This window comes from Equus caballus, chromosome 1 (assembly GCF_041296265.1).
Source record: "Equus caballus isolate H_3958 breed thoroughbred chromosome 1, TB-T2T, whole genome shotgun sequence".
Classification (NCBI taxonomy): domain Eukaryota; kingdom Metazoa; phylum Chordata; class Mammalia; order Perissodactyla; family Equidae; genus Equus; species Equus caballus.
In genome coordinates, this window is record NC_091684.1 from 93,458,078 (window position 1) to 93,474,576 (window position 16,499).

The following is a 16,499-nucleotide window of genomic DNA, read 5'->3' on the forward strand; positions in this document are numbered from 1 at the left end:
CACTCGAGCTTGCCCGGGACCCACCGCCCACTGTGGGTGCAGAGATGCAAGCATGCACACCAGGCAGGTGTGTACCCCCAGGCTGACTTCCCTACACCCGCAATGAGTGGCCACCGTGTCCGCATCCTGGGCCTCAGCCACGGAAGCTGGGCCTCCTGAGTGTCGCCCCTGCTCCCCATGAGCCCCTGCACAGCGGGCGAGATGAGCAGGATTCTGCAGAGGGAGACAGGAGGGGCTGAGAAACACTCCTCAGTGGGCTGCGCTGCCCCAGGCTCCCTGCCTTTCTAAGTATGGAGAGGCAAATACCTGAGTGGAAAAGGGTGGCGATTTTAAACTCAAGAGCCTTGCCTTTTGAAAATGGTCATTTGAATAAAATAAAGACAATACAATATTTCCCATCAGTTTCCAGTAAGACATCCACTTTTTTTTTCAGTGCAATAAGCCCTTTGAAAAGGTGAGTCACGTGCAGGTTGGCATCAGGGAGTCACAGTTTCCAGCATGCTGCTGGCAGGCCCCCGACGTGCGCTCTTATCCGTCTTATAGAAGTGCATCCTTGTGCAATCCAAGGCCAGAGTCCCAAGGGCCATGGAGAGGGCTCAGGGTGTGGCTCTGATGGCCAGCAGCTTCTTCCTCAGGGACCTTGTGGAGGGGAGGCCTGGGGTTTTCTTTGCGCCCCAGGCCCTGTATCAGCTCACATTCTGCCGGTGCTCCCGGCCCTCAGGGGAAACACTGCTGCACCAGACCCTCCGCTGTCTCTTTCTTCCTACCCCTCTGCAGACCAGCAGAATATTCTCCCCTTCTCATCGCCGACCAGGAGTTTGGTCTGGTTTCTTGGGAAGAGAAAGAAGAGACAAGCATGTCAGAGGCGAGCGTGTGAGTCCTGCATATCCCAGCCGGTACTCAGAAAACTGAAACGCTGCAACACAAGGTTCAGTCCAGGACCCCAAGGAGCCAGCACCTGGCCTCCACCTGAAGCAGGGTGCGGGAGCGGGTGAACGGGGGACTGTTCTGACCTGGGGGGAGCTTTTGAACAATGAGGGTTGTGGCGCCCAAAGCACTGAGGGGAAGCTCCAAGATGCTCGGGCTCCAGGGAGCAGGGCAGGGCCCTGACTTTTTCTCTCCAGCATCTCCAGGTGCTGCTGTCCCATGAGCGATACAGCCAGGCCCCGAGGGCAGAAGGAATGACAAGCTCTCCAGCAAGGAGTTAGGGCTCGGCATGGCACTTTCTGCTCCTTTCCCCTGGCCCCACCCTACCTCAGCCTGGCATCTAGAACCCCGTGTGGTTCTCACCACCACGGACCCCGAGTGGCCCACTCCAGAGCAAGGAGGGAGGAAAGAAAGCAGGTCTTGAAGGGCCACAGGCTCTGAGACGGCACTTGTCAGTGTGTGGAGTGGGTTAATGATCGTCAGTGCCACCACTGGGGAACGTGAAGAATAAAATAACCCTATAGAGTGTAGTATCTGACACTCGTCTCGTCTCTGTTGGCTTGGAGCCCTCGAGAGGCATCTTCTGTGATGTAGGATAATCATCACACCAAATGTCACCATCGGCAGTGGACTTCAGGAAAAAAGTCCCTCTTTAGGATAAAATTACGAAGCAATATACCTTTTTTTACCTTTGGATTTCTTTATGAATTCATGGATATTCGAGAGAGAGCAAGAACATGTGTGTGTTAAAAAAAAAAACATTTCCTAGGGCCGTGCATGGCCACCTCGCCTGCATCCTGTGCATGGGGGGCCCTCCTAGGTCCCTGAGGAGTGAGGCCGCCTCCCAGGGCAAGAGCCGTGAACCTTCCTAGGGGGTGGCCACAGCGCCCTCTGCTGGAAGCCCGGAGAAGACAGGCCATGTTTACCTGGACACGGCCAGAGCTGTCACCGCAGGGCTGGTTTTGCTGAGCTTCCCTGTCAAAGCAACGCTGACATCCAGCTCTCTGCACAGGGCAAGATTCTTCTCCCACCTGGGGCCTGTGGGGAGCATACGGGAGAATAGTTAGAAAACCCGAGTGGCTTCACACACATGCGCATGTACGTCCACACACAGGACCGCAAACGCACACGCACATATTTATATTTGTGGTCAGCAACTTGTTAAATTGAGGGGGGAAATATATTTAATCTTGGCCTGTGCTGTTGCAAAAAAAGGGCCGTCCCAATTTAATTTGCAGGCTGCGATAGTTACATGTGCTGACGTGCTGCGGTATCCATTGTGTACCAAATTGGATTTGTGTATTATTGCTTTCTAAATTGCATGCCTAGTTCAGCAAAATTGTTCATCAGTGTTTACTGGCTTTATGCTTAATAAGATGCCCCACAATACCTTGCTGCCAGGATGTAATGCAGCCCATAATTGCCTAGTAAAAATAAATTACATAAAGTCGGCATTATCAACTTATCTGAATCCTCTCACGCCACAACCAATAATTAAATGCCGAGAATGTTTTTTTCCAAAAATATAACTCAATGATTGTTACTTCACTCATTTTAATGACTGCATTTGGGGACAGACAGCAATTCCTTCAGTGAGGAGGGTGAGAGGGAGAGACATCAGCTGGGTCTGTCCTTGCGAAGTTACTCGGTTGGAATCAGGGCAGAAATGATGGAGCTGCCTCAGCTGTCCTGGGGTGGCCACTTATGTGTCAGACAGGCCTGTGCACCAGGAAATGCACGCGCATTTTGTGTTTGTGGAAAATTCCCAACAAGCAGCTCTTCCCAGGCGCTGTTTATATACCAGATTGAGTCCAAATCTAGGGGGCGATGCCTAAAATGAATTGTACTCAGCTGGGTCCCAATGACAAAGAAATGAATTCCGGGCAGAATCTGGATGACCTGTGCACACAAATACAGTATCCTTTAGATCTTCAAAGATCTCCTTTCCTGCACCTGAAGACATTTGAGGGATTGAGCAATATACACACCAAGGGGACCCAGGCAAATATCCGTGTGTTGGCCCAATACTGGTCCCTTTCCAATGAAACAGTTTCGAGCAATATTAGGAGAGCAAGGCCTCCGGTGCTTAGGTTTGTAAATGTGCACGTGGATTTGCTAACTCTGCACAGTGGCCCGGCCTGATTTTTATGAATATAAAATCCGTGCCCTCGGGCCCTCTCATCCTAATCCTCCCATAAATTGTAACCATAACCCTGGCAGCTGATACTACAGGACAGTGGTGACCTCAGGTCCGGACAAGCAGCCGGGGAAGGATGTGGACCCGGGGCTCCTGTCGTCCTGAAACCATCTTGTAAGTTCCCTAATGTCATCAGCCGGCGTGTTAGGGGAGAGTCTCCTAGAAGTCTGAGGAAATGATAATAACGAGCCGCATTTTGTTGAGTACCTTCTCGTCTCTATCTATTAATTTTGTATCGTCAGCTCCCTACAAATTAGGATGTGCAAGAGGCGCCTTCATTTGACAGAGGGGGAAACTGAGGGCCAGAGAAGTTGCTGGAGACACAGCTGGGTCTAGTTTTCTTGTTTCTGGCTTTTCACCTCACTTTTCATCTCACTAGACCCCATGACCAGTGAACACAACCATTGATCGTGAGTGGACACCCGTGAATCCACTAGCACTTCCAGAACCAATGGGATGGCCCTGAGGGGTCCTTTGTGGTCCTCTGTCCCTCTGTCCATCCACCTGCCCACCCAGCCAGCATTCTTGGTCAGACATCCACTTGTCCGGCAAGGACTGAGCTAATGCATTTAGCTTTTTGGACCTCAACAGCTTCAGAAGTGGGCAGTGTTGCCCAGGACTGAAATAGTGTGCTGGCACCCGAACCCTGCGTGGGAACCTTGCGCCAGCCCCTCCTCCAGGTGGGGGGTGGGGGGGAAGAGGAGGGGGCTTGGCCCCTGCTCTCTGGAGAAGCGCTCTCAGTTCCTCACAATGCACAGGCCTCACACATCTTTCTTTTGACGCTGAGATGGGCTGCTAGATCCCATGGACCCTAGAGACACTAGGACCTGTGAACTGAGTGTGGCTGTAGATCCTTGTGGGGCCACCCTTCTGGGTCAGCCCAAATTGTTGACGAGGCTCCTGGATGGTGGTATCTGAAAGGCAGGGATTCCCACGCGGAGCCTAGGACCTAGAAGGGGCTGAGCAGATGTCTGTGGGTGCTGTGTGAATAAAGAATCACAAATCGGTGACTACGCGAATCAAGGAGGTGCGGGAGTACATTTTAGAAATGAACTAACTGAAAAGGGCTACTTGTTTCAGAAGGCAGCCCTCAGCAATCTGGAAAATTCCCTCCCATGGATGATCATGGGTCCTGGCCTACAGAGCAAACCAGAAGGGCTCAGATGATGGGAGAATTCTTGCTTCACGGTAACATGTCTCCTTGAATCATGGGCACCAAGAAAGATGTCTCAGTTCTGGGCCAGACTCTTTCGTTACGACAGAGCTGAGAAAGGTTGGCTGCATTGGAGAAGGTGATGGTGGAGACACTAGGAGGTGAGAAGAGAAGGAGGTGATAGCTTTGATGGTGAGGTTTATGCTCATCGTGGAGGGTGTTGTCTGGTGGTGGTGGTGATTATGTGGCAGTATCTGTGGCTGAGGTCGTGTCTACTCTGGTGCTGGAAGTGAGAATGATCATAGGAATATGCTTGGGCAACTTTGGGCAAGTTACTCAACCTCTCTGTGACTCAGTTTCCTCATCTCTCACACGGGGTCAAAGTAACATCAACCTCATAGGGGTGCTGTGAGAAGTAAGAGAATGCATGGAAAGTGCAAACGGAAACTGCTCATGGTCAGCTCTCTCCCTCATGGCTCCGTGACGGTGGCCATGGTGGGGGTGCCACTGGCCAAGATGGTAGAAGGTAGAACAGATTTTCCTACTTCAGTCCCATCTGCCACAACCCAAAGAGGGTTCTGCTCCAGAAGAGTGGTTCTCTGACTTTGCTGCACACCGAGACCTAGTGGGGGACTTGTTAGACATGAAATTCTAACAGCCTCCAATCTTTTCCCAGGGGTTGGGGTGAGAACAGAACCCAGATTCACATTTTTAATAAGCCTCCTGGGGGATGCTGATGTCAATGACCCTCAGACGCACTCAGGAACTTGCCGTGGGGTGTTGAGCCAGAATCAACAGGGCGGGCTGGGGCCTGTGGAACCGCCTCCCCTCCCTGGGGATCCAGCAAGGCCCTTCACTGCTCCTGTCTGCAGCCTGGCTCTCCAGGCGAGGAGCCAGCAGACCCGGGCCCTGGGCTGGGGAGTTTGGCATCCCAGAGACATCCAGGCAACGAAGAGCAACAGACCCAGCTCTGCGAGGTGTATCCCAGCTCCTGAACCACCTGACAACCACTGCCACCACTGTTCACACATCCAAGGACCGCCCCAAGGAGTCGGCTGATCCCTGCAGGATGAGGCCAGAACTCAACAGTGTTTCTCTACATGGCTTCAAATTCCACCAGCAGCTCACGGTCAACTGTGCTCCTGTCCCCCCAGACCTGGGAGCATCTCCGTGGCTTCCCTGGGCTCTGCAGGCCTGGGTGGAGCTGCAGCCCTTGGGCGGAGGCGGGGAGAGCGGAGGGAGGGCTGAGCAAGGCGAGGGCACCCCACGCGCAGCCCCAGCAGGGCAGTTACCTCTCAGGCTTGGAGGCTGAGCTGAGGGCCCCTCTGGCGCTGCCTGTCCAGGCACAGACATCTTCACTTCCTCAGTCTTCCAAATCTGTCCAGAAAAGAGAAAACGCCATGGGCTGGGGAAGTGATCCCGTCTGCAGGCTCGGTGCCCATCCCACTCCTTCAAACCTGGGGGAGCCTGAGGGGAGAGTTGGGGGCATGGCCCCCCTCACTCCTGGTCTTAATGTATCCTCGGAAGAAGGGTACTCAGGCTTCGCCTTCCTTTCGCTGAGGTCTAGCCAAGAGTGCCAGTGCAGCCTGGATGTGTCACTCCCACCCCCGCGTCCTTTCCATCTCCTCAGCCCCTTCCCTTCAGGGACAAGATTCAGCAGCCAGTTTATTATCATTTTATTTAGCTAAGACCTCCTGTCCGCCAGCCACCCTCCCTGGAGGCCTCCCTCACGCCCAGAAGCTGGGCCTCCCTGTCCTCCGTGTCTGGTCTTTGGTCCCAGAGCCTGCGGTGAATGCCCTCAAGCTGACCACACTTGGCTCCTCACCTGCTGAGTCTGGATTTTCTGTCGCTGAAGGACGAGGACCAGCCTACACTTACATGCTCTTGTGAGCTCCATGGCAGGCCTAGCAGGGCGCTGGGCCGTCCCAGGAGCTCAGTCACCGTGCTGAACGAATGAGCGCTGAGTGTAGGAGAGACCCCCCTCCCAGTGCTGTGGGCAGGCCCACGAAGGACATGCACCTGCTGCTCAGCCAGCTCAGGCTCCTCTGAGGGACACGCAGCGTGGACCACGACCTACCAAGCCCCAGCTATCATGACCTTACTTCCTGGCCACCCCAGGACACCCTGCTCTCTGCAGAGACCCTGTGCCCTCACAGCCCAGAGCTGCAGCCCTGTAAGGGGACTTCTCGGGGCCCTCCTCAGCCTTGTCTCTCCTGTCTATGCACGCTGGCCCCCAGCCTGCATGGTCCTCTCCATGTGCTCTGACTTCTCCTCGTCCTCAGGACTCAGCTGAAATGATGCCTCCTCTGACGCCTCTCTGTTGAAAATGAATCCATTCTCCTCATGGACCCCACCATGCTATTCATTCTCATTCTGAGAGCATCGTCTCCATGATTCTTCTGAGACTTTGAGCATGGAGGCCCCTGGAGGGCAAGGCTAAGTTTTAGCCATGTGGGCACACGGCAAGCTTTCATAACTGTTTGTAGAATTCAGTGGACATTTTCCTGAATACCTTGTGGCATTCTATTGACATTTCCTTTCATAAACTGTGGACGTCAAGTGACAGTTTCTTGAGTAAGCCTCTTAAGTATGCCTTATCTTTACCCATTGCTTCACCTTTCCTGTCAGTCTCTGAAAACTCGCCTGTATTTGTTCTTCCCACGCTCTTCCACCTCAGGGCTTCCCTTCCTTCTCTTCTTGGTTTCTTGATGTTCTCCCTTGTCATGGCCCAACTCGGAGGAGCCATGGCACTCTCTGATTATCCCCATCACAGCATGAACCACATACATATATTTTCTGTCTTTTCTTCTAGAATATGAGCATATTAAGGACAAGGGGTCTGTCTATCATTAATCTCTGTGTGCCCTGTGGCGTATATGATGTGCTTGGCACAGAGCCAAAGTTCAACAGATGGATGGATGGATGGATAGTTAACGGAACAAATAGTCAGGTGGATGGATGGATGGGTAGATGGAAGGAGAGGTGGATAGAAGGATGGATGGATGGATGGAGAGGTGGATAGAAGGTTGGAAGGATGGATGGATGGATGGCAGAGAGATAAATAGTTGGAGGACAGAATGGATGAGTGGGTGGATGGATGAATGGATGGCCCAAATATCTCTCTTCATCAGTGGGCTATGTTCTTATGCATTTGGCCATTCAGTTTTCATATCGTGTGACAATAAGTGTTTATTTCATTTTATGAGTGTAGATGTGTATAAAATTATATATAATTTTATTTACTTATTTACTTTTTGTCTGGAAAGAGCCTTGCTCTTGCCCTCACTTGCTGTGGGGACCTGATCTGGAATGGTCTCAAATGCAGCCCATAGATTTGGACCATTGGAGGAAGTGAACAGAATGGAGATGAACACATTTCTTGTACCATGCCCTCATTCTGCCCAAGACACACCTACCCGGACCATGCCGTCTTGACTCCCAGTGATGATGACATGACTTGTGTCCCATGCTTGCCCCTCCACCACGCAGCAGCAGGTTATGGCTCCTTCTGGGCCCCACGCTGTGGTGATGCTGGCCAGGGATTGTCCATTGACGTTCCATAGGGACAAGTGGGCTCCCGCACAGGAGACAATGGTGCCCTACAGCAGTGAAAGCTGGCTTCACTCCAAGCTGTGGACTGCGCCTGCCCATCTGCCACTTGCTCAGCCACTCAGTTTGTACACCCAAGCATCCTCAACCTGCCATCTTCTAAAGACTAACTGAGGTACTCCAAGACCTCCAGACACCCACCTCTTCCCAGCTGACTCACAGGTCTGCTGTGTTTTCACATAACTATAAACTTCTAGTTCTTTCCATACTGCAATCATGTGTTTGGACATTGCTTTCGCCAGCACAGGCTGACTGGCTCACCCTTTGGACTCCTCCCACAGCCCCCTCCCTGGAAGTATACTGACTGGCATAGGAGATATAGCCTGGAGACCACCCCTGGCTCTGGACACAGGGCCTGCACCTGGCTGGCCAGCCCTGTCCCCATGAAGAAGCTTTGGACATCACCTAGAGGAGGGCAGGGTACCAAGGTTCAAATGACTGCATGTGGCTCATAAAATTGAACAACGTCCCTCCAGAGGGAATTTCTGAGGAGACATGTCCTCATTGCATGTCCTGAAATGTTTCTGTCCAGGGTGTTTGCTTCTCAAGTCCGTTTATTTTGTGTCCAAAGGAGCAGTGGCCACTGTCACCAAGGACCCACAGAACCACCTGCGGCCATGTCTTTGAATCTTACTCTAATGACAGAAGGGATATAGGGAGCTCCATGCCCCTCCACAGCTCCATGGGCTGGGCTCCATCATGTCCCTTCCTGAACTGTTTGCTAGAGGATGCCTGAGGCCAGGGACTATGTCTGATACATCTCTGCCCAGCATCCAGCACTGGGCCCAGCAAGCACTTAGGGAACCCAAATGGCTTCAGGACAAGATGAGTTCAACAAGTTGTTATCCTATATCACTCTTCTCTGAGGTCTGGGGACATAATTCCTTATGCGTTTTATATTCTCCTAGACAGGGCTGGATGCCTTCCCCTGTCTACCACCCATTCATCCATTCACCCACCATCCATCCGTCTATCCTCCTTCTACCCACTCACCTATCCACCCACTAATTCACCCAAATATCCATCCACTCACATACCTAACTATTCATCCATCCATCTCTCCACCCACCTGCCATCTATCCACCCATTCATCCCTCCAGCTGCCCACCTATCCATCCATCCCTCCATCCCTCCTTCCATCCATCCCGCCATCCCTCCCTACACCCCTCCCTCCATCCGTCCATCCATTCCCCCATCCATCCATCCACCTATCTATCCACTCATCCATCCATCCTCCACCTGCCCATCTAAAATTCACCCTGGATTCAAGCCTACCAGGAGCACAGCTTTCAGCCAAAGTTGGCACCAGGGGGCACCTCTATCATGTCCTCTTCCTCCTCCTATGAAGCTCCATGCTCTATGATGGGGAAGCTGGGAAAAGCTCCACACTAATATCTCTTGAACTCTATCTATCTCTTACACACACACACACACACACACACACACACACACACGTTCCTAACAGGCTTATCTTTAACAGCCAGCATGAAAGGACAAGCAGAGGAAGTCCCCTTCCTGCCTTGGAGACCAGAGACACCTGCTGAGTCAACACCGATTTGCAGTCAACTAGCTGAATTAGTCAGTCAAACCTAGCACATCCCTCATCAAAGCCAACTTCTTGCCCCAACCCCCTGAAGCCCGTGCCAGAACACACTCCCACCACCCCACCACCCAGAGGGAGAAAAACACAGAAGCAAACATAGAATCTAGACCCAGGTGCTGCGCATGTTGATGGCTCCACCCTCCTGTGTAGAGAATGCTCCACACATTTGGGGCCCTCTCAGCATTCTGGGATAGCCAGCATCTCTCCGCCCCTGCGTTTTCTCTGGGGCACTGTCCACCATGCTACCACGCATGCTACCACACAGGCTCACAGACATGTTGAGGACACACACATTGAGAAAGAGGGGCCTCACCGAGACGTCGCTGATGGCAACGGCGGATATGCCCTCCCGGTGGGCAGGCAGGCGGGCCACATGGTTGAGGTTGTCCAGGTCCCACAGGATGCACGTGCAGTCTTGGGAGCCACTCACCAGGAGGCTGAAGGTGACTGATGCAGCCAGGCATGTAACAGCCTGGGTGTGTCCATACAAGGCCTAGGGACAGGAGACAGACCCACAGGCTATGAGAAGGACGCTTAATCCAGCTACTTGGAGGGACACTCTGCCCTCCCTTTTTCTGCTGGGTCCCAGGTGAGGAAACAGGAGTTCAGAGTGACTCAGTGATCCGAAAGCCTGTGGGGAGTGTGTGTGTGTGAGTGCATGCGTCCATGGTTGGCCTCTCAGTTCCAGGGGTTTCCAGGGTTGAGGCCCAGCTGGGGAGAACCAGTAGTCCTTTTGTCAGAACTCAACAGACCCCAGTAGGGCCCTTATGCTCTGCAGTCCTCCACATTAGCTTTGCATCCTGAAGCAGCACACACCACTATTAATATGCAAGAGAGCTGCTTCGCAAGGTGTGGTGCCCCAACCAGCAGCATTGCATCAACTGGGAACTCATTAGAAATGCAAATTCTTAGGCCCCTTCCCAGACCCCCTGCCTCAGAAACTCTTGCGGTGAGGCCTCGCAACCTGGCTTTTCCCGAGCCCTCACGCATGCTCAACTTTGCGCACCACACTAAGGGAGCCTCAGAAACATGCCTGAAAGCTAAACTGGGAAGAAGGCGGTGAGGTCAGGTCATAATTGAAAAGATGTGACTTTTCATGTCCGAGGGATCTGGGTTCATGTCCAGTCTGGCCACGTGGCAGCAGGTCATTCAGGGCCTTGGTCTTGGCCCTTAGGTTGGCCTGTGCAGGGCCTGGCCTGGCTCATGGACGGCTATGTGTCCAGATCTGGCCAGAAGCCTTGCTCCCTGGGAACATGTTCCTGAGGGGCTGGGGCAGTCTGCCAGGCACACTGGCACCCTCAGGCCCACGGTCGCCGGTAACAGCATGGTTTCCATTACAACCGTCCCAAAGGCTGCTGGGTAAGCCTCATCTGAGAGCTGTTGTGCACACCCGTGCCTGCCGCCCTCTGGAGTCAGCCAGAGAAGTGCGGAGGTGGTGCTCTGAAACGCGATTGTGCTGACCCATCTAGGGGTAAACCTGCACCCTCAGGACACTCCACTGTCACTCACTCAGGTCAATGAGGCTGAGCATCATTTTTCAATGACTTTGCCTGGTCACAGCAATTAAAAGTTTTGCCATGGATTCCCATTTGTCCTCGATGGATCCTAACACAGCACCCGTTAGATGGTGCTGGCAAGGTTCCGGGCGTGACCCTAGGAAGAAGATTTGGTCGTCCCAGGAGAAGGGAAACTGTCTACATGAGGAGAGGAAAGTGGAGGATTTGACAGGAGTATTCTGATGACTAAGTTCTGACCACTGGGAACACGGCGACTGCAAAGAGTGCAGGCCAGAGGACCCAGGGCTGAGGGCTAGGGGTCCAGAGAGAGAAGCTCTGAGCCTGAGCGCCCAAGATGGAGCCATCTGCCGCGCTCTGCAGGGGAGGTGCTGGAGAGCCAGGGACCAGCCTGCGGGCACACACTGCCCACCTGCGTGAGGTTTGTTGCCTCCCACCAGCCTGGAAACTAAAAGCATCACTGGCAACAGCACCCCCACCCCTTCTGGAAAGACCAGGGAAATCAGTGAAGGGGGAGAGCAGTTTTAAATGTGTTCTCCACCAGCTCTTTTGTTTTCTCAGACTAATACCTCTCTACGTGGCCAAGCAAAACTTCACTGTATCATCTTATACCTAATGAAAGTAGCAAAAAATAAAAATTTCTAAATTAAAAAAAAATTAATTAAAAAATTTAATTAAAATTCAGAGAAATCCAAACCTCTGAAAATAATTCCCCATGCTGGATACTTTGTGGTGAGATAGGGACCACATTTATGGTTGGTGGCATTGCAAAGCTATAGAACCATTATGGAAAGCATTATGTCACTGCTTGGTTATTCTGCTTCTTGAAATTCACTTTAAGGAAACATTTAATCAGAAGCAAACAGCGATCTATAGAAGATGTTTTCTGCGGCACTGTTTAAAATAGTTAAAACTTGGAAGCAAGGTAATTGTCTAGGTTTAGAAGGAATGGTTTATTCAAATGTGGGGCATCGACAATGAAACAATCGAAATATAATGTTATCACAATGGAATAATATGGAACAATTGAAATGCAAATGATGGAGATGGTAAAAAAGTGGAAACAACTTAATAGGCTGGGTGAAAATAGAATAAACATATTTTATTTGTTTCAATAAATTTGAAATTGGAATAAATTTCAAATTTGTCCATTTGAAATTTGTCTTTAATGTTGTAATAGCTCTTAAAATAAAATACTTGTAAAGACTGTTTATGAAGCTATTTAATGATGACTTCTCTGTCTACAAGGCAGGCATGGATTCCCTTTGCTGAGCAGCTGGTGGTCTGGGGGATCCCCAAGGCCGTGTCAGCCTCTGTGGGTGAATGATAAAGAGCTTTATTTCACCGAGGAATTAAGAGCATGTGGGATTCCCCGTCCGTCGCTTTTCTCTTGATTTAGAAGAAGGAGAGGATGATAAATTACACTTTTATGCTGTCAATACCGGGGCCTTCACAGTGCAGCTTCCCCACTGAACAGCAGCTGGGAGCAGCCGTGGGAGGTTGCTTTCCCGGCTCCCCAAGGCGGGCTTTGGGGTTGGGCTGAATCTCCCGCCATCCCACAGTGATGCCTGGGAGATTCCTCCACACGGGGAAGGCACAGCCTCTTCACTCAGCACAGGGATAAAAGCCCAGCCCCCTGACACAGCAGCCGAGGGAAGGAGTCAGGGAACCTCCAGGATGAAGATCATGAAAGGCAGGGAGCCCCAAGGCGGGCTTCGGAGGGTTTCCTTTGAGAGCAGGGGGAAGGCAGCCTGCACTTGACCTGCACCGCAGGGCTGCCTCTCAGCAGCTGCCACCGCCTCTGTAGGATTAAGGGGCCCTGCTCCATCATTCCTGCAGCTCACGTTTCCTGAGTGCCCACCACGCACCACGTGCACAGGGGGTGGCTTGAAACACGCACAGAGAAACTCAGTGTCTGTGCCAGCGAGACACGTTCAGTCTAGGAAATGTGGCCGGCGGTGAGTTTCATTTTTTGTTACTTTGGGGCTCTACGGCTAACGACAAAACAGACGTGGAAACGATCTGCATTTCAGAGTTGGCCGAGTCCCCTCGAGATATCCTGGGGCAAGTTCAAGCGTACACAGGGAGAAGGCGTGAGTTTAGAGTGAGACAAACCCAGGTGAAGATGCAAACTCGACCCTTCTGAGCCTCAGTTTCCGCATTTGAGAGCGGCAGTAACAGCACGAGCGTTACGAGGTTACAGTTGAAGCACGGAGTCACAGGTAAGTGGTGAGGGCCGCTCTGCTCATTATTATTATTACGAGCAGCCGGGGCCTGAGGGGCAGGATCAGAACGAGTTCTCTGCCTCGCGCTCTGCTGACGCTCTGCTCCTGCCACGACCACACCTGTTCTGAAAGCCTTTTATTTTCTGGCCCTGTGATCTTGGAGAGTCACTTAACTTCCTTGCACCTGTTCTTTTCACCTGTCAAGCAGAGATGACCTGATAGGGCTGTTGAGAAGGTGAGTTGATGCTGTGCAAGTACAAGTGCCCGCGGCAAATGCTCAGAAATGTTCTCGAGTTCAGGGAAACCAGTGTCCCTGGCCCTGATGGGTGCCCAGCGTCTCTCCCTGGGGTCAGCGTCTCCATGGAGGCACCTGCCCTGTGTGCTTGTCAATGGGCATGAAACAGTGCCCCCAGATGACACAGAGCCGTGTGCCCCCCTCAGCGCCTCACCACATTCTCTGCTGCCGAGGAAACTGGGCCATCAGTGCTCAGGGGGCTGGAGCAGCCAGGGCACCGTACCTGCCTGAGTCACCGTGCCTGTCCCCAAGCACCGTCCCTGCCGTAGGCACCATACCTGCTTGAGGTGCAGGCCTCTCGGGCGGCCTTTGGCCATGCTGAGCTCCCACACACACACCACGGCGCTGGCCCCAGAGGTGATGATCATCGTAGGGGACGGGCACACGGCGCAAAGACAGTGGCCCCAGGCGGCCAGGTTCTCGAACGTCATCAGGATCTGTGGGAGGCAAGTGGGATGAGCCCTGGTGCGAGGGCTGGCACGAAGCTGCGAGCCTGGGACAGAGTGACAGAGAGAGGAGGGCAGGTCTGGATGCTACTGGGCTGCCTGTGTGCCTTGGGAACAGGGGACGTGTCACTTGTTTGGAAGCCAGGCCCTGGTGACACAATCCAGGCCGTCCAGGCCTGTCCCTGGGGGTTCATACTCTAGCAAGTGGGGAGAGACAAGCAGGCAGGAGGTTCTGGGGATGCAGCAAGAGCTCTCCATGAGCACAACGAGTACCAGGAGGCTGGGGCCTCAGCCTGGGGAGGTCAGAGATCGCTACCAGGAGCGGTGACATCTGGGACCAGGTCCGGTGACATCTGGGACCAGGTCCACTGGCTGCCTCGTGAGGACGGTGGGGGAAGGCTAGGGAGGGGGAAGAGAGAGTCTGGTGGGCAGGAGTTCATGCTGTGTGATGGGGGAGCGAGAGGGGAGCAAGGCCAGGAAAGGAGGCTGGGAGGTGGCAGGGCCACATAAGAAGGCGAGATGACTGGATGGCCTGAAGCAGGGGTAGAGGATACACGACCAGACGGCTTGCTTCTGGCCCCAGCTAGATGCTCACTCTGACTCAGACTGAGGGACAGTCTGGTGGGGCTCAATGTAGCCACGTAACCAGCCAGCGGCCAAGACCGCTGTGGAGGTAGCAGAGGGCATCTCTAACTTTCAGGCTCCACTCCCCGCAACGTGGGCTGGAGGCTTGGCCCACAGGGGCCCTTGGCACTGTCACTTGAACCCTCTTGCTCCTAGGCTGGGGGCACAGCCACATGGAGGAAGTGGGGCACAGGCGGCTGGGCCTCCTTTGGGCTCTGCCCCAACCAGAATGAGGCCAAGGCCCCCAGGCCGCCCTGCTGCCTGGCGCCCACGCACCTTGTCAGAGCCATAGTTCCCGAGGCAGCAGCTGAGGTCGTCGAAGCCCCAGCTGAAGGTCCTGTTCCAGAGAGGAGGCAGCAGCACCTTGTTCTTCTCCACGGCCAGGATGGTTTTCTCGGTGGGGACGATGTGGCCGATGGCTCCTTTGGGGGATTCTGAGCCTAGAGAGAAAAGATACATATCTGCCCCCCAGTCAGTATGGTGGAGCTCACAGGTCAAAGGACAGCACCCACTTCAGCCAGGCCGGGAGAGGAGCCAGGGGCAGGCAACCCGGACCTGACAAAGCACACGGCCGGCTGCAGCTGCTCACCGAGGTGCCTCGCTCCCAAGCCTCACTCCAGTGGCCGAGCTAGACTCTGGCCCTGAGCCGGGTCCCCGGCCCTCGGCTGCTCCCCTGACTTAGCGCTTACATTCAGTGTGCGGCCCTGCAGTGTTTCTTAGGGCATGATGCCAGGGGAAGAGGAGCCAAGGGTACCAGGCCAGATGGCACAAAGCCACAGGGACCTGGGGCTCTGCACTTCCTGCCCCTCCCGGGGACCATATCTAGCAGGGCTGGGTGTGCCAAGGACCTCGTTCTTGGACCTCAAAGAAAAAAGTCCCAGCAGACCCGACCTTACACTCCTCATACAACTCCAGAATGCTATTCCCTGGAGAGGGGCATTCAAAGGCAGGGCAGGCCCCAGGGTGGCACAGCTGGCAGACCTCACACACACATGGCTTCTCCAGGAGGCGAGGGGCAGGGACCCACGCCAGGGCCAGCTGCCCCAGGCACATGCTCTTGGCTCGTGGCTGCAGGCCCACCTGCGTGCTTAGGAGCAACAGAGACTGCAGAGACCAAGGAGTGGAGGCTGCGACCCTCCCTCAGGAACCTGGGACTTCCTCCCTCGGCGCTGGAGGTGAGGAGGGGTGTGTTTGCATGAAAGAGAGAGAAGTGTGCATGTGTGTGTGTGCATGAGAGAGACACAGGAGTGTGTGGCAGACAGACAGAAGGACAGGCGGGCCTTCAGAAGTCAGGGTCTCCCAGAAGTGGTCCTGGACACTGCCAGAGCAGAGGCCTCCCAGATTCCTGCTGTGCCTGGAGACACGGCCAGCATGGCAGACCCCAGACCTGCCCAGCTCTGTGCCCCCAAACCTCCCAAGGAACGCCAGTCACTGAAGGGACGACTCTGGGTCAGGGCACCGACAAAGCAGGGCCAGGCATTTACCTTTGACTGTGACCTGGGAGGGCCTCAGTGACTGCAGGCTGGAGAAGAAGGGCTGCGGGTGGCCAGGCAGGCTGGCGGGTGTGGAGACATCCTTTCCAGGGGAAGCCTTCCCGGCGGCACTCCTGGCCGGGTGCGGTTTCGTAAAGAGCTGGAGAGGAGAGGGGACAGACGCACCATGCACAGGTCAGTAGGGAAGATGGTCAGAGAAGGAGCTGTCCCCGTGCAAGTCACGGCTGCAGCTTCGCTCTGGGCCTGCCTGGGCTGGGCTTGCTCCTGAGCGAGGGGAGCATGACCAGAACCATCTGGTTCAACCCTCGGATGCTGCAGATGAGGGGCCTGGGGCTCAGAGAGGGGCAGCTACTTTCTCGAGGTCACAGTGCGGGGCTGGCTGAGACAGCCCTCCTGGCTGCCAAATCTGTCTG

General features: G+C 54.0%; 1 protein-coding gene across 6 annotated transcripts in view; it reads right to left on the reverse strand.

Moving 5' to 3' along the window:
* Window positions 1-349: 349 nt before the first annotated feature.
* Window positions 350-16,499, reverse strand: part of WDFY4 (WDFY family member 4) — a 299,923-nt gene continuing 283,773 nt past the window's right edge. For 4 of the 6 annotated variants that reach the window (XM_023648246.2, XM_070264992.1, XM_014733715.3 and 1 more), the window contains 8 exons: window positions 16,078-16,225; window positions 14,870-15,054; window positions 13,802-13,960; window positions 9,803-9,982; window positions 7,694-7,876; window positions 5,570-5,654; window positions 1,854-1,965; window positions 350-830 (listed from right to left, as the gene is read on the reverse strand). In XM_023648246.2, the coding sequence (XP_023504014.2) occupies window positions 764-830; window positions 1,854-1,965; window positions 5,570-5,654; window positions 7,694-7,876; window positions 9,803-9,982; window positions 13,802-13,960; window positions 14,870-15,054; window positions 16,078-16,225 (1,119 nt within the window). In that variant the 3' untranslated portion in view covers window positions 350-763. The remainder of the gene's footprint in view (window positions 831-1,853; window positions 1,966-5,569; window positions 5,655-7,693; window positions 7,877-9,802; window positions 9,983-13,801; window positions 13,961-14,869; window positions 15,055-16,077; window positions 16,226-16,499) is intronic. The other 2 variants (XM_023648250.2, XM_070264996.1) reach the window with 1 other exon arrangement.